The sequence below is a fragment of the Loxodonta africana genome, chromosome 1 (genome assembly GCF_030014295.1).
Source record: "Loxodonta africana isolate mLoxAfr1 chromosome 1, mLoxAfr1.hap2, whole genome shotgun sequence".
In the NCBI taxonomy this organism is placed as follows: domain Eukaryota; kingdom Metazoa; phylum Chordata; class Mammalia; order Proboscidea; family Elephantidae; genus Loxodonta; species Loxodonta africana.
Window position 1 is genome coordinate 199,976,158 of NC_087342.1, and position 23,384 is coordinate 199,999,541.

At 37.4% G+C, this 23,384-nt stretch overlaps 1 protein-coding gene across 1 annotated transcript; it reads right to left on the bottom strand.

Annotated features, from left to right (window-relative positions):
• Nucleotides 1–19,171: 19,171 nt before the first annotated feature.
• Nucleotides 19,172–20,274, bottom strand: TAAR1 (trace amine associated receptor 1). Its single transcript, XM_003404009.4, has one exon. The coding sequence runs from the start codon at nt 20,189–20,191 to the stop codon at nt 19,172–19,174; it is 1,020 nt and encodes a 339-aa protein (XP_003404057.1). The 5' UTR covers nt 20,192–20,274.
• Nucleotides 20,275–23,384: the final 3,110 nt, after the last annotated feature.

Here is a 23,384-nt window from a genome sequence, read left to right on the forward strand (position 1 = left end):
GGGTTATAGAAGACATTAAGGAGGGAATAAAGAAATTCATAGAATGCAATGAGAATGAAAATACTTCCTATAAAAACCTCTGGGACACAGCAAAAGCAGGGCTAGGGGTCAATTTTTATCGATAAACACACACATACAAAAAGAAGAAAGAGCCAAAATCAGAGAACTGTCCCTACAACTTGAACAAATAGAAAGAGAACAACAAAAGAATCCATCAGACACCAGAAGAAAACAAATAATAAAAATTAGAGCTGAGCTAAATGAAACAGAGAACAGAAAAACAATTGAAAGAATTAACAAAGTCAAAAGCTGGTTCTTTGAAAAAATTAACAAAATTGATAAACCATTGGCCAGACTGACTAAAGAAATACAGGAAAGGAAACAAATAACCTGAATAAGAGACAAGATGGGCCATATCATAACAGACCCAACTGAAATTAAAAGAATCATATCAGATTATTATGAAAAACTGTACTCTAACAAATTTGAAAACCTAGAAGAAATGGACGAATTCCTGGAAAAACACTACCTACCTAAACTAACACAATCGAAAGTAGAACAACTAAATAGACCCATAATAAAAAAAGAGATTGAAACGGTAATCAAAAAACTCCCAACAAAAAAAAGCCCTGGCCCGGATGGCTTCACTGCGGAGTTCTACCAAACTTTCAGAGAAGAGTTAACACCACTACTACTAAAGGTATTTCAAAGCATAGAAAATGATGGAATACCGTCTAACTCATTCTATGAAGACACCATCTCCCTGATACCAAAACCAGGTAAAGACACCACAAAAAAAGAAAATTACAGACTTATATCCCTCATGAACATAGATGCAAAAATCCTCAACAAAATTCTAGCCAATAGAATTCAACAACATATCAAAAAAATAATCCACCATGACCAAGTGGGATTTATACCAGGTATGCAAGTTTGGTTTAATATTAGAAAAACCATTAAGGTAATCCATCACATAAATAAAATAAAAGACAAAAACCACATGATCTTTTCAATTGATGCAGAAAAGGCATTTGACAAAGTCCAACACCCATTCATGATAAAAACTCTCAGCAAAATAGGAATTGAAGGAAAATACCTCGACATAATAAAGGGCATCTATACAAAACCAAGCCAACAGCCAACATCATTCTAAATGGAGAGAACCTGAAAGCATTTCCCTTGAGAACGGGAACCAGACAAGGATGCCCTTTATCATGGCTCTTATTCAACATTGTGCTAGAGGTCCTAGCCAGAGCAATTAGGCTAGACAAAGAAATAAAGGGCATCCGGATTGGCAAGGAAGAAGTAAAATTATCTCCATTTGCAGATGACATAATCTTATACACAGAAAACCCTAAGGAATCCTCCAGAAAACTACTGAAACTAATAGAAGAATTTGGCAGAGTCTCAGGTTACAAGATAAACATACAAAAATCACTTGGATTCCTCTGCATCAACAAAAAGAACATCGAAGAGGAAATCACCAAATCAATACCATTCACAGTAGCCCCCAAGAAGATAAAATACTTAGGAATAAATCTTACCAAAGATGTAAAAGACCTATACAAAGAAAACTACGAAGTACTAGTACTGCTGCAAGAAACTAAAAGGGACCTACATAAGTGGAAAAACATACCTTGCTCATGGATAGGAAGACTTAACATAGTAAAAATGTCAATTCTACCAAAAGCCATCTATACATACAATGCACTTCTGATCCAAATTCCAATGACATTTTTTAAAGTGATGGAGAAACAAATCACCAACTTCATATGGAAGGAAAAGAAGCGCCCGATAAGTAAAGTATTACTGAAAAAGAAGAAGAAAGTGGGAGGCCTCACTCTACCTGATTTTAGAACCTATTATACAGCCACAGTAGTCGAAACAGCCTGGTATTGGTACAACAACAGGCACATAGACCAATGGAACCGAATTGAGAACCCAGATATAAATCCATCCACATATGAGCAGCTGATATTTGACAAAGGCCCAGTGTCAGTTAATTGGGGAAAAGATAGTCTTTTTAACAAATGGTGCTGGCATAACTGGATATCCATTTGCAAAAAAAGGAAACGGGACCCATACCTCACACCATGCACAAATACTAACTCCAAGTGGATCAAAGACCTAAACATAAAGACTAAAACGATAAAGATCATGGAAGAAAAAATAGGGACAACCTTAGGAGCCCTAATACAAGGCATAAACAGAATACAAAACAATACCAAAAATGATGAAGAGAAACCAGATAACTGGGAGCTCCTAAAAATCAAACACCTATGCTCTTCTAAAGACTTCACCAAAAGAGTAAAAAGACCACCTACAGATTGGGAAAAAAATTTCAGCTATGACATCTCTGACCAGTGCCTGATCTCTAAAATCTATATGATTCTGTTAAAACTTAACCACAAAAAGACAAACAACCCAATCAAAAAGTGGGCAAAGGATACGAACACGCACTTCACTAAAGAAGATATTCAGGCGGCTAACAGACATGAGAAAATGCTCTCAATCATTAGCCATTAGAGAAATGCAGATTAAAACTACGATGAGATTCCATCTCACTCCAACAAGGCCGGCATTAATCCAAAAAAACACAAAATAATAAATGTTGGAGGGGCTGCAGAGAGATTGGAACTCTTATACACTGCTGGGAATGTAAAATGGTACAACAACTTTGGAAATCTATCTGGCATTTTCTTAAAAAGTTAGAAATAGAAATACCATACAAACCAGAAATCCCACTCCTTGGAATATACCCTAGAGAAATAAGAGCCTTTGCACTAACAGATATATGCACACCCATGTTTATTGCAGCACTGTTTACAATAGCAAAAACCTGGAAGCAACCAAGGTGCCCATCAACGGGTGAGTGGATAAATTATGGTATATTCACACAATGGAATACTACACATCAACAAAGAACAGTGAGGAATCTGTGAGACATTTCATAACATGGAGGAACCTGGAAGGCATTATGCTGAGTGAAATTAGTCAGAGGCAAAAGGACAAATATTGTATAAGACCACTATTATAAGATCTTGAGAAATAGTATAAACTGAGAAGAACACATACTTTTGTGGTTACTGGGGGGGAGGGAGGGTGGGAGAAGATTATTTACTGATTAGTCAGTAGATAAGAACTACTAGGTGAAGGGAAGGACAATACTCAATACAGGGAAGGTCAGCTCAACTGGACTGGACCAAAAGCAAAGAAGTTTCTGGGATAAACTGAATGCTTCAAAGGTCAGCGGAGCAAGGGTAGGGATTTGGGGACTATGTCTTAAGGGGACTTCTAAGTCAATTGGCATAATAAACTCTATTATGAAAACATTCTGCATCCCACTTTGAACTGTGGTGTCTAGGGTCTTAAATGCTAACAAGCGGCCATCTAAGATGCATCAATTGGTCTCAACCCACCTGGAGCAAAGGAGGATGAGGAACACCAAAGTCACACGATAACTATGAGCCCAAGACAGAAAGGGCCACATGAACTAGAGACTTACATCATCCTGAGACCAGAAGAACTAGATGGTGCCTGGCCACAACCAATGACTGCCCTGACAGGGAGCACAACAGAGAACTCCTGAGGGAGCAGGAGAACAGTGGGATGCAGACCCCAAATTCTCATAAAAAGACCAGACTTAATGGTTTGACTGAGACTAAAAGAATCCCGGCAGTCATGGCCCCCAAACCTCCTGTTGGCCCAGGACAGGAACCATTCCCAAAGACTACTCATCACACATGGAAGGGACTGGATAATGGGCTGGAGAGAGATGCTGATGAAGAGTGAGCTACTTTTATCAGGTGGGACACTTGAGACTGTGTTGGCATCTCCTGTCTGGAGGGGAGATGGAAGGGTAGAGAGGGTTAGAAACTGGCAAAATGGTCACGAAAGGAGAGACTGGAAGAAGGGAGCAGGCTGACTCATTAGGGGGAGAGTAAATGGGAGTATGTAGTAAGGTGTATATAAGCTTATACGTGACAGACTGACTTGATTTGTAAACTTTCACTTAAAGCACAATAAAAATTATTTTTAAAAAATTTTAAAAAAGTTCTTTTATGTAGCTGGAAACCCTGGTGGCATAGTGGTTAAGTGCTACAGCTGCTAACCAAAAGGTCAGCAGTCAATCCACGATGCGCTCCTTGGAAACTCTATGGGCCAGTTCTACTCTGTCCTATAGGGTCGCTATGAGTCCGAATTGACTCAACAGCAGAGGGTTTGGTTTGGTTTTTGGGTTTATGTAGCTAAATGCATCAATCTTTTATTTTTTGTGACTTTTTTTAAAGATATTCTTTCCTACTTCAAAGTCAGAAAAATATTCACCCATAATTTGTACTGAAAAATTTGAAGTTCTGCCTTTGGCATTTAAGTTTTCAACCCATCTGGAATTGTGTGTGGTGTGAAAGAAGGATATAATTTTGTTTTTAAAAATATAAACCAGGTTTTTCAATCTCCATTTATTGACTAGATCTTTCTTTCTCCATTGATCTGTCATACAGATATGCCATACATTAAACAAGGTCACATTCATAGGTAACAGGAGTTAAGACTTCAACCTTTGTTCTGGGGGGACACAATTTCATCCATGACACTAGGTAGCTTACAATTTTATATTTGTGTCCTTTTTTAAGTTTCATTTTCCTTTTGCTTATTACTGGCACAAATATCTATCCAAGCTGCTGAATTTTCCTATTATTTTAAAATTTTCTCTGTAGCTTCTTTTGTGTTTTCTGTATAGGCAATAATATCATCTGTAAATAATTATGGTTTTATTCCCCCCTTTCTGATCCTTAAACTCTCAATTTCTTGTTCTTAATGTATTGTACTGTTTAAGACCTATGGAACATTGTTGATTGAGGTATCATTACAAAATGATGAAACTGCTTTTCAAAAACGCACTTATACGTACCACTTATGAGCTTTTTTTTTTAATATGACAATTAAAAAATCTTTTACGTGAGTAAAATCTTTTGAGAACAACTTTCTTCTAGTCTTTAATTTAGTAAGAAAATTAGTCTCAAAATGTAGCTTATGTCCATTTCCGGAAAATAAACATCACAGTTTATCACTGAATCTAACCACTGTGACTTGGATGTAATATTTTTTACTGTTTCTGAAATTTAAATGCATATTAAGAATTTTTTAAATGTACACAAGCCATTTTAACCTTCAAAAGAAGGTAGGTAGTGTCACTCCAGGCTGATACTATCTTCTTAACCCTTTAAATTGCTAAAGTACTCATTGCAGCAGCTTTCATTGTTGTTCAAATGCTTTTTATTGAGATTCTTAGTTTATACTGAAGTGTTTTCCGTTTTATGCATACCATTATTCTCCCCCCAGCTTGCAAAAAAAAAAAACCTCACACTAATAAATTATATTTTAAATGAAATCTTCTTATACCACAAAAAAAGAAAATAAGGAAGGAAAGAAGAGAGGAAGGGAAGAAGGAAGAGATAAAAAAGAGACAAAACTAACAATAATTGTTGGAAATTTTTACACACATCTCTCAATAGTTGACAGAATAAGCAGACTAAATATCAGTACAACTTAAGATACCTAATGAAAATATTCCCCACATGTTTGTCAGTTTGTTGTACTGTGGGGGCCTTGAATGTTGCTGTGATGCTGGAAGCTTTGCCACCAGTATTCAAATACCAGCAGGGACACCCATGACTAACGGGTTTCAGCCTAGTTTCCAGACTAAGACAGAATAGGAAGAAGGACTGGTGGTCTATTTCTGAAAAGAATTAGGCAGTGAAAACCTTACAAAGAGCAGTGGACCATTGTCTGACATAGGGCCAGAAAATGAGACACTCTGGTTAGAAGATACTCAAAATAGGACTGGAGAAGAGCTGCTTCCTCAAAGTAGAGTCAACCTTAATGACACAGATGGAGTCAAGCTTCCGGGACATTCATTTGCTGATGCGGCACAACTCAAAATGAGAACAAACAGCTGCAAACATCCATCCATCAGAATGTGAAATGTATGAAGTATGAATCTAGGAAAATTGGAAATAATCAAAAATGAAATGGAACTCATAAAGATTGATATCTTAGGTGTTAGTCAGCTGAAATGGACTGATATTGGCCATTTTGAGTCAGACAGTCTACTATGCCGGGAATGACAACTTGAAGAGGAATAGTGTTGCAGTCATAGTCAAAAAGAATATTTCAAGATCTATCCTGAAGTACAACACTGTCAGTTATAAGGCAATATCCATACGCCTACAGGGAAGGCCAGTTAATGAGACTATTACTCAAATTTATCCATCAACCACTAAGGCCAAAGATAAAGAAATTGAAGATTTTACCAATTTCCACAATCTGAAATTGATGGAACATGCAATTAGGATGCACTGATAATTATTGGTGATTGGAACATGAAAGTTGGAAACAAAGAAGGATCGACAGTTGAAAAATATGATCTCAGTGATAGAAACATTGCCAGAGATCACATGATTGAATTTTGCAAGATGAACGACTTATTCATCGCAAATACCTTTTTTCACCAATGTAAATGGTGACTATACACATGGACCTCACCAGATGGAATACACAGGAAGCAAACTGACTACATTTATGGGAAGAGACTATGGAAAAGCTCAATATCATTAGTCAGAATAAGGCCAGGGGCTGACTATGGATCAGAGCATCAATTACTCATATGCAAGTTTGAATTGAAACTGAAGAAAATTAGAACAAGTCCATGAGAGCCAAAGTACGACCTCGAGTATATCCCACCTGAATTTAGAGACCACCTGAAGAATAGATTTGACACATTGAACACTAATGACTGAAGACCAGACAAGATGTGGAATGACGTCAAGGACATCACACATGAAGAAAGCAAGAAAGCATTAAAAACACAGGAGAGAAAGAAAAGACCTAAATGGATGTCAGAAAAGACTCAGAAACTTGCCCTTGAATGTTGAGTAGCTAAAGCAAAAGGAAAAAATTATGAAGCAAAAGAGCTGAACAGGAGATTTCAAAGGGTGGCTTCAGAAGACGAAGTAAAGTATTATGATGACGTATGCAAAGACCTGGAGATAGAAAAACAAAGGGAAGAATATACTCAGTATTTCTCAAGCCAAAAGAACTGAAGAAAAATTCAAGCCTCGAGTTGCAATACTGAAGGATTCTACAGGGAAAATATTAAATGATGCAGGAAGCATCAAAAGAAGAGTTACTATAACAAAAAGAATGGGTTGAAGTTCAACCATTTCAGGAGATAACATATGATTAGGAGCCAATGGTACTAAAGGAAGAAGTCCAAGCTGCACTGAAGGCATTGGTGAAAAACAAGGCTCCAAGAATTGACAGAATACCAATTGAGATGTTTCAACAAATGGATGGGAAACTGGAGGTGCTCACTCAACTATGCCAAGGAATATGGAAGACAGCTACCTGCCCAACTGACTGGAAGAGATCCATATTTATGCATATCTCTAATAAATGTGATCCAACTGAATGCGTAAATTATCAAACAATATCATTAATATCACATGCAGTCAAAATTTTGCTGGAGATCATTCAAAAGCGCTGCAGCAGTATATCAACAGGAAACTGCCAGAAATTCAGCCTGGGTTCAGAAGAGGATGTGGAGCCAGAGACATTATTGCTGATGTCAGATGGATCCTGGCCAAAAGCAGAGAATATGAGAAAAATGTTTACATGTGTTTCATTGACTTTGCAAAAGCATTTGACTGCATGGATCATAACAAATTATGGACAACATTTTGAAGAATATGAATTCCAGGACACTTAATTGTGCTCATGAGGAATCTGCACATGGATCAAGGGGCAGTAGTTTGAACAGAACAAGGGGATAATGCGTGGTTTAAAGTCAGGAAAGGTGTGCATCAGGGTTGTATCCTTTCACCATGCCTATTCAAGCCATATGCTGAGCATATAATCCAAGAAGCTGGACTATGAAGGAGAACTTGGTGTCAGGATTGGAGGAAGGCTCGTTAACAACCTGTGTTATGCACATGACACAACCTTGCTGGATGAAAGTGAAGAGGACTTGAAGCACTTAATGATGAAGATCCAAGACCACAGCCTCCACTATGGATTGCGCCTCAACATAAAGAAAACAAAAATCCTCACAACTGGACCAATTAACAATATCATGATGAACAGAGAAAAGATTGAAGTTGTCAAGGATTTCATTTTACTTGGATCCATGATCAACATCCATGGAAGCAGCAGTCAAGAAATCAAAAGATGAATTGCATTGGGCAAATAGGCTGCAAAAGACCTCTTTAAAGTGTTGAAAAGCAAAGATGTCACCTTGAGAGCTAAGGTGCGCCTACCCAAGCCATGATGTTTTCACTTGCCTCATACGCATGCCAAAGCTGGACGAAGAATAAGGAAGACTGAAGAAGAATTGTTGCCTTTGAATTGTGATGTTGGCAAAAAATATTGAATATTCAGTGGACTGCCAAAAGAAGAAACAAATCCATCTTGGGAGAAATACAACCAGAATGCTCCTTAGAAGCAAGGAGGGTGAGACTACATCTCACATACTTTGGACATGTTATCAGGAGGGACCAGTCCCTGAAGAAGAACATCACGCTTGGTAAAGTAGAAGATCAGTGAAAAAGAGGAAGACCCTCAATGAGACGGATTGACATAGTGTCTGCAACAATGGGCTCAAGCACAGCAACAATTGTGAAGATAGTGCATGACTGGGCAGTGTTTTGCTCTGTTGTGCATAGGGTCACTATGAGTCAGAACTGACTTGGTGGCATCTAACAACAACAGCAATACAAAACCACTTAAGAATGTTCGATAGCACAAATACATGGTTAGATTTGTGTTTCAGATGAACCAGTGGTTACAGTGTGGAAAATAGATAGAAAGGATCAATATTTGAGGAATAAACCCAGTCTGAGGTTTATTCAGCTTTCATGGGAGGGAAAGTTAGGGCCCGAATTAAGATACATTCCCCATATGTGATTGGATATGAAAGGTAAGGAGGAGGAGTCAAGAATTCAAGTTTAAGCAAGGATAGTGTCATTCAATGGACAACATGTTATTGTTGTTAGGTGCCATCGAGTCAGTTCCGACTCATAGTGACCCTGTGGACAACAGAATGAAACACTGCCTGGTCCTGCACCACCTCACAATCATCCTCATGTTTGAGCCCATTGTTGCAGCCACTGTGTCAATTCATCTTGTTGAAGATCTTCTTTTTCAGTGACCCTCTGATTTACCAAGCATGATGTCCTTCTCCAGGGACTGGTCCCTTCAGATAACATGTCCAAAGTATATGAGACAAAGTCTCACCATCCTTGCTTCTAATAAGCATTCTGGTCATACTTCTTCTAAGACAGGTTTGTTGGTTCTTCTGGCAGTCCATGGTATATTCAATATTCTTTGCCAACTCCATAATTCAAAGGCATCAATTCCTAGGTCCTCCTTCTTTATTGTCCAGCTTTCACATGCATATGAGGTAATGAAAAACATCATGGCTTGGGTCAGGCATACGTTTAGTCCTTAAAGTGACATCTTTTCTTTTTAACACTATAAAGAGGTCTTTTGCAGCTGATTTGCCCAACGCAACTTGTCTTTTGATTTCTTGACTGCTGCTTTCATGGGTGTTGATTGTGGATCCAAGTAAAATGAAATCCTTGACAACTTCAATCTTTTCTCTGTTCATCATGATATTGTTAATTGGTCCAGTTGTGAGGATTTTTGTTTTCTTTATGTTGAGGCGCAATCCATAGTGGAGGCTGTGGTCTTGGATCTTCATCAGTAAGTGCTTCAAGTCCTCTTCACTTTCATCCAGCAAGGTTGTGTCATGTGCATAACACAGGTTGTTAATGAGTCTTCCTCCAATCCTGATGTCCCATTCTTCTTCATATAGTCCAGCTTCATGGATTATTTGCTCAGCATATAGACTGAATAAGTATGGTGAAAGGATACAACCCTGACACACAATTTTCTTGACTTTAAACTACGAAGTATCCCCTCTTTCTGTTCGAATGACTACCTTTTGGTCTATATACATGTTCCACATGAGCACAACTAAGTGTTCCAGAATTCCCATTCTCTGCAATGTTGTCCATAGTTTGTTATGATCCACCCAGTTGAATGCCTTTCCATAGTCAATAAAACACAGGTAAACATCTTTCTCGTATTCTCTGTGTTCAGTAAGGATCCATCTGACATCAGCAATGGCATCTTCCGTTTCAAGTCCTCTTCTGAATCTTGAATTTCTGGCAGTTCCCTGTCAATGTACTGCTGCAGCCCCTTTTGAATGATCTTCAGCAAAATTTTACTTGTGTGAGATATTAATGGTATTATTCAATAGTTTCCACATTCTGTTGGATCGCCTTTCTTTGGAACAGGCACAAATATGGATCTCTTGCAGTCAGCTGGCCACGTAGCTGTCTTCCAAATTTCTTGGCATAGAGGAGTGAGCACTTCCAGCCCTGCATCCATTTGTTGAAACATTTCAGTTGGTATTCTGCCAATTCCTGGAGCTTTGTTTTTCACCAGTGCCTTCAGTGCAGCTTGAACTTCTTTCTTTAGTACCGTTGTTTCCTGATCATATGTTACCTCCTGAAATGGTTAAATGTCGACCAATTCTTTTTGGTATAATGACTGTGTATTTCTTCCATCTTCTTTTGATGTTTCCTTAGTTGTTTAATGTTTTTTCTGAAGAATCCTTCAGCATTGCAACCCAAGGCTTGAATTTTTCTTCAGTTCTTCCATCTTGAGATATGCTGAGCATGTTCTTCCCTTTTGGTTTTCTATCTCCAGGTCTTTGCATAGGTCATCATAATACTTTACTTTGTCTTCTGGAGCCCTGCTTTGAAATCTGTTCAGCTCTTTTGCTTCATCATTTTTTTCTTTTTGCTTTAGCTACTTGACATTTAAGAGCAAGTTTCAGAGTCTCTTCTAACATCCATTTTGAATGCCATAACATAGCAGAAGAAAATCAAGGTAACAGGATGATTTAGTTTTGGTTGACACATGTCGAATTTTCGGTGTCTTCTGAAGCAGAGAGACCAATAGACAGACAAAAATACTAATGTATTGAATATGAAGTTGGCCATACAAGGACAGAAACTCGAAAACAGCAAGTGTATGATCACAACAATGACCTTCACAGTTTGTTGTATCAGTTAAACAGAAAGGGTGACATGTAATGCTGTAGTCTGAGCTCAAAATTGACAGAGACATATAGTTTAATTTTATCTTTGTAGTTGTGAAAAGATTGACAATGTGAATTGTAAGTAATAATAGTGATAACTCTAATTTATTGACTATGTGCTATGAACTATGTATTGCACAACATGCTAACATTTTACAAATATAATCTCATTTCATTTCCAAAATCTCAGTTCATTTCTGTGAAAACTCCAGAGGGATGGGAACATGCTGGTTTTGTACACATCTGTATCCTTAGCATCAAGCTAGCCTAATGACTGACATGTAATTGATGCCCAAGAAACACTTGTCACATGAATAAATGAATGATTTAATGAATGAATATATCATCGCAGCAATCCTCAAAGTTATGTATTATCCATTTTACAAATGAGAAAACTGAAACTTAAAGAGGTTTTGTAAATTGCTAAAGGACACACAGTTAATAGTTGCCAGTGCTTGAATACAAGCTCAGGCCAGTGTGTTTCCAGTGTACATAATAAGAAATGATTCTGGCTTTTTTTGCTTGCGGTCTTTTCTGGTGGTGGTAAGGGGAGTAATGAAGACATGAATTTAGATGATTCAGTTACTCAGGTAATGACCATTTTTCACTTCACTTTTTTTACTTAGAGCTAACCTGTGTTATAGCTGTGTGTATTCTAACTTTGCATTGGGGTAATATACCAAGTAACTGCAAACCTAGTTGACTAAAAAAAAAAAAATGGCAGTAAAAATATGTGTGACTGTGGCATTTTGTTTGGGTGTATTTCGTTTTGTTGTTCCTTGTAATATAAACCATGGAATGAAAAAACCAGTTAATGACATATGTGTACTTTCTTATTCCCCAAACTTTTTATAATTTTTTGTGCTTTGGAGAAAATACTAACAAGATGGAAACTTTAAGCCGTTTGAAAAGAAGGTTATCAACACATTTCAAGCAAATGACCTCACTGTTTGGAAACCCTTCTGTTTGTTAAAAGTAAAGTCTTTTGAGAATTGTTAATAACAGTAATTAAATGTGTTGATTAGATATTTACCAATTCCCACTTCATTTACAGTTTCACACTTCGAAGCTGAAATTTGGCTCACTCTTAAAAAAAAAAAAATGTTTTTTTTTTTAGCCCCTAGTCTAAAGAGACAAGTATAAGCAGCATTTCTCTCACTTTGTTCTCATTTGCCAAACTTCTGCGTAAACAGAGACCGAAGGGCATCATTAACGCATCTGCTGTAGGGTACCAGTTATAATGGGAAATAATTTCACATCGTAAGTCATTGGGGAAGTAGTTGTACTTAGTGGAGACAGAAAAACTTTTATCACAGAACTTTATTTGAGGAGCGGAATGTTTGGGGAATTCTCAGACTATTAACCAAACGCAAAGTGCAAATTTGAGAAAGAAAACTTTAGCTGATGCAAGAGAAGCAAAACAGTGACTTCTGCCTTTCTCATCTCATGTAAATATGCTTACAGAGCTGGCATTGTGAGCAAAAGGCAAGGAGTCCACTATATTTAAGTTTTCAGAAGTCTCGGGAAAATCATTCAGTTAATATCACACCTCAGCCCCGGTTTTGATACCAAAATAAAAACTTAATTAGATACTCCTTTCGCTTGTCCCTTAAAGAATGATTCCAAATTTGAAAGTCATAAGCAAATTACATACATCTAATAAATTAAGATTATCAGTCAAGAAAGGAGGAATAACAAGGCCAACTTTTTTTTTGAAGCAAGAATTACTTTGCTTGTGTTCAGTTGTTGTCTTAGTCATCAGTTTCCACTGGCTTGTGACTCTGGAGATTAGCTAGTGGTCTTCGTTACTTTCTTTCTTTCATGATTGGCACCGATCAGATGCCTCCATGGTGTGTTTCAAAGGCAGCATAAGACCCAGTTGCCAAAGACACCTTTCTTACTTCTAGAGTTACTAACCAACTGGAATAGTAGTTTGGGGATTTCATATTTTTTTTCTTTTTCTTATGGGAAGCAAACACAAGTTTGCCAATTAAGGTCATTTAAAAAACCTTCGTCTATGATTACCACATTCTCATAAAAAAAAAAGAACATTTTAATCCTGGAAATTTAGCAAAGACATAATCTTAGACAAAAGACAATGCACTGAATTGAGTAAATTTTTCTATTTGAAAAACTTGCTACATTGTGTTTATTTTCTCACTTTACTCTGACCTATGAGAAGTTTATCATCACTGACACTCATCCCCAGGATTTGGTGGCAGGATTTGGGAACCCCTAAAGCACCGTTGTGTTCACACGCTGACATTAAAATATCTGAATTTCAAAGTATAACTTTAAGAGTAGTTTTTCACTTGCTGAATCAAAATTACTGCATTCTAATTAGTTATCTTCCCTCCCTCCCTTCCTTGAACTTCTTTCTTTGAACTTCCTTGAGCTATTCATGCAGCAACTACTCTGTACCAGGCCCTACGGCAGGTGCTAGAGACAAATGAGGCCCTGTAAATAGGAACTCACAACCAAGGCCTCTGGGCTCATTTAAAATATGTCATAGTATTTAATTCCCCTAAATTTTCAACCTGCAACAGAAACTGAAAAAAACTTTAAATTCTTTTTTCTTAAAGACCTAAGTCAATGGTTCTTAAAACGAATGTGTTCCAAAGAACCAGAAACACTGGTGGAAACTGCAGATTTCTGAGTCCCAGTCCAGTCATCCCAAATAATTCCAGTGCAAACATCAGCCTAGGTATTAGGCCATAGGATTAGGTCATTCTTGTTATCACTCACTAACTAGTTAGTTGTTTTAGAAAACATGATTAAATACTTTACCTTTTAATTTTTTTTTCTTTTAATAAAGAATACATGTTTACAGCCAAGATGAACCAGTATAGGCACATCCTCTTAAACTTGGCTGGGAAAAAACTATGAATCCTCTTTGGCTCTGCTTCCTGAAATAGGAAAGAGGGTGGGTTTGTAGCCAGAAGGACTTGGGCTCAAATTCTGTCTCTTATTCTTACTAGCTTTATCACTGTGGATGCGTTATTATTCTTCATTATTTATTCTCCTAAAAGCATGCATTGAGTGACTTCTCTGGGTGGGGCATGGTGCTAAGCACAGGCGTAACAAAGATGAATAAAACACTAACTTATGAAATTCACAGTGTACAGTCCTGTGGACGCACACAGCATTATAATACAATTGGCAAGTGCACTGACAGAGAAGTGAAGAGGATATTTTGGGAGCTCGGAGAGAGACACCTAAGCTGGCCTGAGGGAATTATAGATAACCTGGAGAGGTAGCCCTTGAGGTGAGTCTGTAAAAATGAGTAAAAGTCAGTCAATGAGGAAGGAGGTTTCCAGGCGAATGGGGCTACACAGACAAAGGTACAAAGGAGGAAAATCTGGAACTACAAAGAAAGCTTGAATTGGAACCCAAGCTTAACTGGTTCCAAAGCTTGAAGACCTCCTTTCATGCCAAAGTGTTTTGGGACTTTGTTCTATGCTAGCATATTTCAGAGGTTGCACAAGTTTTCATTAAAGTCATTAGAAGGGTAGATACATAGATAGGTAGATATTTTTCTGGTAGATCTAGATATAAATATTGTATATGCATATAAATATATAGTTATTTTGTGTGTGTGTGTACACACACATTGTTGTTGTTATTGGCTGCCATCGAATCAGCCTCTGACTCATGGTGACCCCATGCATAATTGAATGAAACACTGCCTAGTTCTACACCATCCCTGTGATAGGTTGGGGATCAGCCCAGTGTAATCCACAGGGTTTTCATTTGTTGATTTTTGGAAGTAGATCGCCAGGTCTTTCTTCCTAGTCCATCTTAGTCTGAAAGCTGAAACCTGTTCAGCATCATAGCAACATGCAAGCCCCACTAACAGATAGGTATTGGCTGAGCGTGAAGTGCATTGGCCAGGAATGGAACTCAGCGATCCCACGTGGAAGCCAGGAATTCTGTCACTGAATCACCAATGCTTTCATGCATTTTATACAAACTACTTTTTAAAAAGAAAAATCTTCATAGCCTCTCAAATATGCTATAAACCAAACGCTGACATATCGCAGACTAACAGCGCATAAATGTATCACCAGTTTATCTCCTTTTTGCATAGACCTTAGGTTAAATCTTCTACTATCTTTTTGCATAATAGCAATTGTCATGTTTATTAGAAAGGAGGATGATGTCATTCTGCACTAGCTTTTTTTTTAACCAACTGCAGTGTCCGCCTAAGTCAACTTCTCTGTGTGTGCTCATCTTAGCACATGCTGGGTGAGCACCACCATACCACATACAATAAAATGTCAGGGAATAATAATAATAACAGGCTATGTTCTCTGAGTGTTTTTATACGTAAGGCCCAGTGCTAGGCAGCATTTTTCATCTAATAATTAATAACCCAATGAGGTAGGTAATGTTTTGTCCCCATTTTGCCTGTGGGCAAACTAAGACTTGGAGCTGTTAAGTATCTGTGCCCAAGTAAAAGCTGATCAATATTGGAGCCAGGATTTAAACCCATGCAGACTGGCTCTCAAATTTACCCTCTTAATCACAGGTTATCTTCTTGGCATAGGGCCTCAGGATTCATATTATTTAAAATCTCCCCAGCAGCAACCGGGGTTGAGAAGCACTACTTCAACACATCACATTGTGAAAGCATTAATGAGTGAAAAAAATCTTAGTTATTGCTTATCTGCTTTATATATTTAAAAAGGAACTCTTGCCATTGATAAACCATTGCTAGTGGTTTAACTTTAAGCTTCTATGTCGCTTTAGTTGGTAAATATGCTAAGAATGTTTTATTTGTGTGAGTCCATGGTTTCTTTCTGTTGGGAAGGAAACAAATTAAATGCTATGCTGAAAGGACTTCACAGTAGAACCAGCCTCCATGGAATGAGTCAGTTGGAACGCTTGAGCAGCGTAAATTCACTGCGAGTTTAGAGACTTGGGAAGGCAGGTTTAGGAAGTGAGGTTGGGATATGGAAAAGAAGGTGGGGACCTGTCATACACAAATTTACTTATTTTGAATATTTTTTTTACAGCTGCCATGTATTCAATGAGCTGTTTTGAAACACCAGGAAATGCATGTGTAACTCATCTTAAAAACAAAATAAAACAAACAAGCCTCCATCTGCTTCTTGCATCATCAAGAATATTTGTTGAGTGCATATCTCAACTACTGAATAACTGTTTTGTTGACACACTTTGTAGTTTGCTAAATTTAAGAACACAATCCTTCTTACTGTATCTTTACACATTTGTCAATTTTCAAGCTCTTGTTGACTGTACAACTAGAGAGAAACTGGCGAACCAGAATTCACAATAGGTTGGAGTTCATCTGGTTTGACCCACTTTTTTGGCAAGTATTTATGACTCTCCAAAAATTGGATGACTGACTACAAGAACAAAGTTTAAAATCAGATGGAGCTTTCAGTTCACCAGTCTCTTAATATGGCATCATTATTATTTTTATTACTATTAATAATAAATCAGTTCCAACAAACTTCCTTGTCAGCACATTCTTTTATCTGAACCTCAGTGACTATTTCTATGAACACTCTTCTTGACAGGAGAGTGGAAAATGAGACTGTTTTAATTAGAAGTTGACTTGGTTTTGGACAGGAGTACCATGTGGCTGCAATGTTTTTCTTGTTATTTACTATAATAGTGTATACCAAGATAAGGTTTTTCTGTGGCTGCAATCAAAAACTATTCTCAAAGGAAATGTATTAGAAGACTACCTGGAACTCAGAATCCATTAAAAGGCTAGAGAACTCTACAATTAGGCAGCTCGGGAATCTAAGAAACAAGAACCCTAACAACACCAAGAGCAATCTGGTCGTAATCTTACCACTTAGGTGGAATGTAATCCCACATGATTTCATTATTCTTTTCCCTCTGGTAAAGATTCAAATTCTAGAGAAAAATCTGAAATCTTTAGATTGAGTTGTCCACTTACCTGTTAATTAAGGGGAAGGGCAGGGGGCTGGTCACTTCCATAGGACTGGGTTCTAAATGGGAAATGGACTCTGGACAACCAAAAGACAAAAATGCCTTCTGCTTGATCAAATGAAAGCTAGTTAAAGCTGGGATTGTGGAAAACCAAAGCGAGCCCTTTTTTCCTGTTTTGCTGAGAAGGTGGACTATTTCTTATTATGGGTATTAAAAACATAGACTACAAATAAAGCTAGGTTGTAGGGACTTTAGCATTAAGTTAAAAAAAAAAATTATCTGAGTCATGAACTTGTCCCAAGAAAATTGAGGAATCGATATTAAGACCTGGATAATAATTTAAATACATATAAGAGAAGGAATGACTCTTATCTCTCTATTATTACTATTGCTCTAGAAACTCTGTCTAATGAATTAAAGCAAGGGCTGCAAATAAGAATCATAATATTGGAAAGGAGATAAAATTTAGCATTGTTTGAGGATAATATGATTCTGTATAGTGAAAACCCAATAAATCAACTGAAAAGCTAAAATAAACATTACTGTATGCCAGAAATAATGGTTACATAGAAAATACTATGGATTTAAAAAAAAAAAAAAAAAGATTTATTTACAACAGGCAAACACACACAAAGTACAAAACACCTAGAAATAACTTTAAAAGGAATGTGTGGGAGCAAATGAAGAAAACCACAGAAACATACTGTGAACTATAAAAAAACTATAGAAAACTCTAAATACTTTTGTTCCCTTTCTTTAGATTTGACAAAATGGTTCTAATAAGCAAAAAAAGTCAAGGTAGTTTTTGAAACTCAGAGTGAATAGGAGCAACTTGTCTTACCATATTCCCAATTAAAGTTTTTTAAATGTACTAAAACAAAAATCTAGACAGATCAATGAAACAAAATATATAGTCCTGAAATTGACTGTAATAGATAGAAGATTTTAACATAACTTCAGATTGTATGAATTTATGTGAAATCTCTATGAGAAAAAGTTTATTTGCAAGTTAATGTTTAAAATTGAGTGCCTACTTCTTATTTGAAGCCAATATTTGTTCCTCTTTTTTCTTTTGGTATATGACATCTTATTAGGCATGGCTTGTCTGTCCTGGCTATACCTCTTATTGTCTCTCATGTTCAGCTGCTTTGATGGGTGACTGCCTGTTTTTCAGTATCACCTGGAGCTCCCAAGACTGAATTTTTTATTATTCCATATAGCCTATTTTTTCTATCTTACTATTCCAAACATAACCTTGAAATATGGTGAAATCCTTCCAGACATTTTTGTGAGCTTCAGTAGCAGGTAACGGGCAGAAACTTCATGAACTTTCTAATATATTTAAAGAAAATTGGAAACAATCTAACTAGTCAACAATAAGAAATGGTTAAAATAAATTTTTATATACCCATACAATGTAACATTTTGCAGCCACCAAAAAATAATGTTTTTAAGAGCTTTAAATGATATGGTGCTTCCCAGGACGTGATTTATTTTATTTTTATATTTTCCAAATTTCTTACAAAGATGAGCATCAGATAAGCCTATATTAAAAAATGAATATCCAGCCATTTAAGTACTGAGATATATAGTAATAAGGATTAATGATAAATAAGAAATTATGTGTAGACAATTATTTAATAATATGATTATTAATAATTATACCTTGAATTGATTTTATAAATATATATATAATTTCCAAATGAATGAATGGCAAAACTGTGGTTTTAATTTGCATCCCGTTGCAGCCGTGTAGTCTTTATCACTGAACAATTGAGCAAGGTGCCACTGTCATCTCAAGGCAGTTTATCTAAGGACATAAAAAGTTCTTTAGTTAAAATGTAGGCTCTTAAATTCTTAAATGCTGCATTTGCAAACCTTAAATATGCATAGTAAGAATGACATAAATCACACTTACTATGCCCCAAATAGGAAACTACATATAAGCATTGTAATTTAACTTACCATACGTGCTGTGACTCAAAGAACTGACAAAAGACCCATGCTGTACCATGTATTTGCTTATGCTGGTCATAAATAGGATCACCAGCTGTTTGGCAAAAACAGTTAAACAGAATAATTCTATGGATTTGATTCTGAAAGTAATTTGCACCTAGATGAATCCTTTTGGAAAATGTTACCAAGTAAAATCATCTTCAATGCCCTTCTGAACCAGGGATAGAAAAAAGCATACACCATTGGATTGAAGGTAGAGTTCAAGTAGCCAAACCAAATCAATACGTCATTCAAGGTGGGTGGGATAGTGTACTCCACAAAAGGATCTGTGACTGTGCAGACAAAGAAAGGGCACCAGCATATCAGAAACACCCCCATCACAATCCCTAATGTCTTTGCAGCTTTCCGTTCTTTGCTTTGTGAGATTCCATTTTTCTCTTCCAATCCAATTTGAAACTTCTGATTTGCATTGTTAATTGATCTTGCCTGCCGTTTAGCTATGAAATATATTCTATAATAGATACACAACATAATAGACCCGGGAATATAGAAAGAAGTCATGAAGGCCAATACCCCAGGTGTTTTGCCAAAGAAGACAGAGCAACCCCCTATGCAGTGAACGTGTTTGTAATATATCTCCTCAGCTCCTTTGACATTTAGTTCCAGGAAGATCATTCCAAATGCAAAAATAGCAGGGACACTCCAACTGATGAAGATCATCACCAAAATAACCAGGATACTGATCCTGGCTTTGTATCTCAATGGGTCACACACAGCATAGTAGCGATCAATGGAAATGAAGGACAAGTGGAAAATGGATGCTGAGCTCAGCATAATATCAGTGCTGGTGTGAATTTTACAGAAGACTTCTCCAAAATACCAGCAGTGCTCAACAGATCTCACCATGCTGTAGGGCATGACCAGGCAGCCCAGCAGAAAGTCTACGGTGGCCATGGAATGAATGAGCCAATTAGTTGGGGTATGAAGTTGCTTGAAGTGGGATACAGAAATAATAACTATCAGATTGCCAACCAGTGTGGTCAGAATTACAAGCACCATTAAACTGTACAGGGTAGCACGGGTGTCATTTGACCAGTTGCTCTTCACACAAGAAACATTAATTACATCGTGGCAAAAGGACATCATCCCTGAAGGATATGTACCAGTTTATTTTCCCCTTTGTGTCAGAAAGAATCTTTTCCCTGAGTCCATAATTAGATTAGCATTCAGTCTCCTCCATTTGCACGTACTTATCTCAGAAACCTGGGGAAAAAAAGAAGAGTCAGTTAGGGGTAATTTGGTTCCTCTCACTTCAAACGTATTACCTACTACTTCTTGCTGAAGAATAAATCATGTTGGAAAGAGCTTTATTTCCAAGTTCAGTTCAAAAGTTCGGTTCAACAAATATCTTGTTAACATCTACTTGGTGTAGATGCTATGCTTGGAATGCAAAGATAAATTATTACTTTGCACTCTATGAAACTGCCATTTTTGTAGGTCAGCCAAGGTCAAATAATGAATATTTCATATGCTTTAATTATGGAAACATTATTTGCCCATAGAAAGTCAGAATCTAGAGGCAGAGGCTTACACTCTAAAGGGTGGATATAAATTGCCAGAAAGTTTAGTATAAAATCTTAGTTTAAGAAAATCGAAATGTTTTAAACGTGCCCACTATGGCCCCACTCTTGCACTTTGTCAAATATAAGGCATTTCTTATTTTATAGCTTATAGGAATAAAAAGAAGCTTACATACCTTTACTTTCAGTTTGTAAAGCATACACACACACATATATAAAAGCCCAAACCAAACCCATTGCCAGTGAGTAAATTCTGACTCATAGGGACCTTATAAGACCGAATAGAACACCCCATAGAGTTTCCAAGGAGCACCTGGTGGATTCAAACTTCCAACCTTTTGGTTAGCAGCAGCAGCAGCACATAACCACTACGCCGCCAGCGTTTCCATACATATATGTTGCTGTTGTTAGATGTGGTTGAGTCAGTCCCGACTCACAGCAACCCTATGCACAGCAGAAAGAAACACTGCCTGGTCCTGCACCATCCTTACAATTGTGTTTCACTTGAGCTCATTGTGGCAGCCACTATGTCAGTCCACCTCTTTGAGGGTCTTCCTTTTTTCCACTGACCCTGTACTTTGCCAAGCATGATGTCCTTCTCCAGGGACTGATCCCTCCTGACAACATGTCCAAAGTATGTAAGAGGCAGTCTTACATACTTGCTTCTAAGGAGCATACTGGTTGTACTGCTTCCAAGACAGATTTCTTCATTCTTTTCATTCTTTTGGCAGTCCATGGTATATTCAATATTCTTCGCCAACACCACAATTCAAAGGTATCAATTCTTCTTCAGTCTTATTCATTGTACAGCTTTCACATGCATATGATGTGATTGAAAATACCATGGCTTGGGTCAGGTGCACCTTAGTCTTCAGGGTGACACTTTTGCTCTTCAACACTTTAAAGAGGTCCTTTGCAGCAGATTTGCCCAAGGCAATACATCGTTTGAGTTCTTGACTGCTGCTTCCGTGGCTGTTAATTGTGGATCCAAGTAAATGAAATCCTGGACAACCTCAATCTTTTATCCATTTATCATGATGTTGCTTATTGGTCCAGTTGTGAGGATTTTTGTTTTCTTTACATTGAGGTGTAATGCATACTGAAGGCTATAATCGTCAATCTTCATCAGTAAGTGCTTCAAGTTCTCTTCACTTTCAGCAAGCAAGGTTGTGTCATCTGCATAACACAGGTTGTTAATGAATCTTCCTGCAATCCTAATGCTCCATTCTTATTCATATAGTCCAGCTTCTCGTATTATTTGCTCAGCATACAGATTGAATAGGTATGGTGAAAGGGTACATCCCTGACACACACCTTTCCTGACTTTAAACCAATCAGTATTCCCTTGTTCTGTCTGAACAACTGCCTCTTGATCTATGTAAAGATTTTTCATGAGCACAATTAAGTGTTCTGGAATTCCCATTCTTCACAATGTTATCCATGATTTGTTATGATCCACGCAGTCGAATGTGTTTGCATAGTCAATAAGACACAGGTAAACATCTTTCTGGTATGCTCTGCTTTTAGCCAAGGTCCATCTGATGTCAGCGATGATATTCCTGGTTCCACGTCCTCTTCTGAAACTGGCCTGAATTTCTGGCAGTTCCCTATTGATATACTGCTGCAGCCACTTTTGAATGATCTCCAGCAAAATTTTGCTTGCATGTGATATTAATGATATTGTTCTATAATTTCTGCATTCTGTTGGATCACCTTTCTTGGGAATAGGCATAAATATGGATCTCTTCCAGTCAGTTGGCCAGGAAGCTGTCTTCCATATTTTTTGGCATAGACGAGTGAGCGCCTCCAGCACTGCATCTGTTTGTTGAAACATCTCAATTGATATTCCATCAATTCCTGGAGCCTTGTTTTTCGCCAATGCCTTCAGAGCAACTTGGACTTCTTCCTTCAGTACCATCAGTTCCTGATCATATGTCACCTCTTGAAATGGTTGAACATCGACTAATTCTTTTTGGTATAATGACTCCTTCCATCTTCTTTTGAAGCTTCCTGTGTCGTTTAATATTTTCCCAACAGAATCTTTCACTATTGCAACTCAAGGCTTGAATTTTTTCTTCAGTTCTTTCAGCTTGAGAAACACTGAGCATGTTCTTCCCTTTTGGTTTTCCATCTCCAGCTCTTTGCACATGCCATTATAATACTTTACTTGCTCTTCTCCAGCCACCCTTTGAAATCTTCTCTTCAGTTCTTTTACTTCATCATTTCTTCCTTTTGCTTTAGCTGCTCGACATTCATGAGCAAGTTTCAGAGTCTCCTCTGACATCCATCTGGGTCTTTTCTTTCTTTCCTGTCTTTTCAATGACCTCTCACTTTCTTCATGTATGATGTCATTCCATAACTCATCTGGTCTTCAGTCACTAGTGTTCAACCTGTCAAATCTATTCTTGAGACGGTCTCTAAATTCAGGTGGGATGTACTCAAGGTCGTATTTTGGCTCTCGTGGACTAGCTCTGATTTTCTTCAGTTTCAGCTTGAACTTGCATATGAGCAATTGATGGTCTGTCCCAGTCAGCCCCTGGCTTTGTTTTGACTGGTGATATTGAGCTTTTCCATCCTCTCTTTCCATAGATGTAGTTGATTTGATTCCTGTGTATTCCATCTATATAAAAAAACACCGTTTATTTTGGTGAAAGAATGTATTTGCAATGAAGAAGTCGTTGGTCTTGCAAAATTCTATCATTTACTCTCTGGCATTTGTTTTTATCACCAAGGCCATATTTTCCAACTACTGATCCTTC

Coding starts and splice junctions, on each gene's coding strand:
- TAAR1 (XM_003404009.4), bottom strand. CDS start 20,191: ATGATGTCCTTTTGCCACGATGTAATTAATGTTTCTTGTGTGAAGAGC.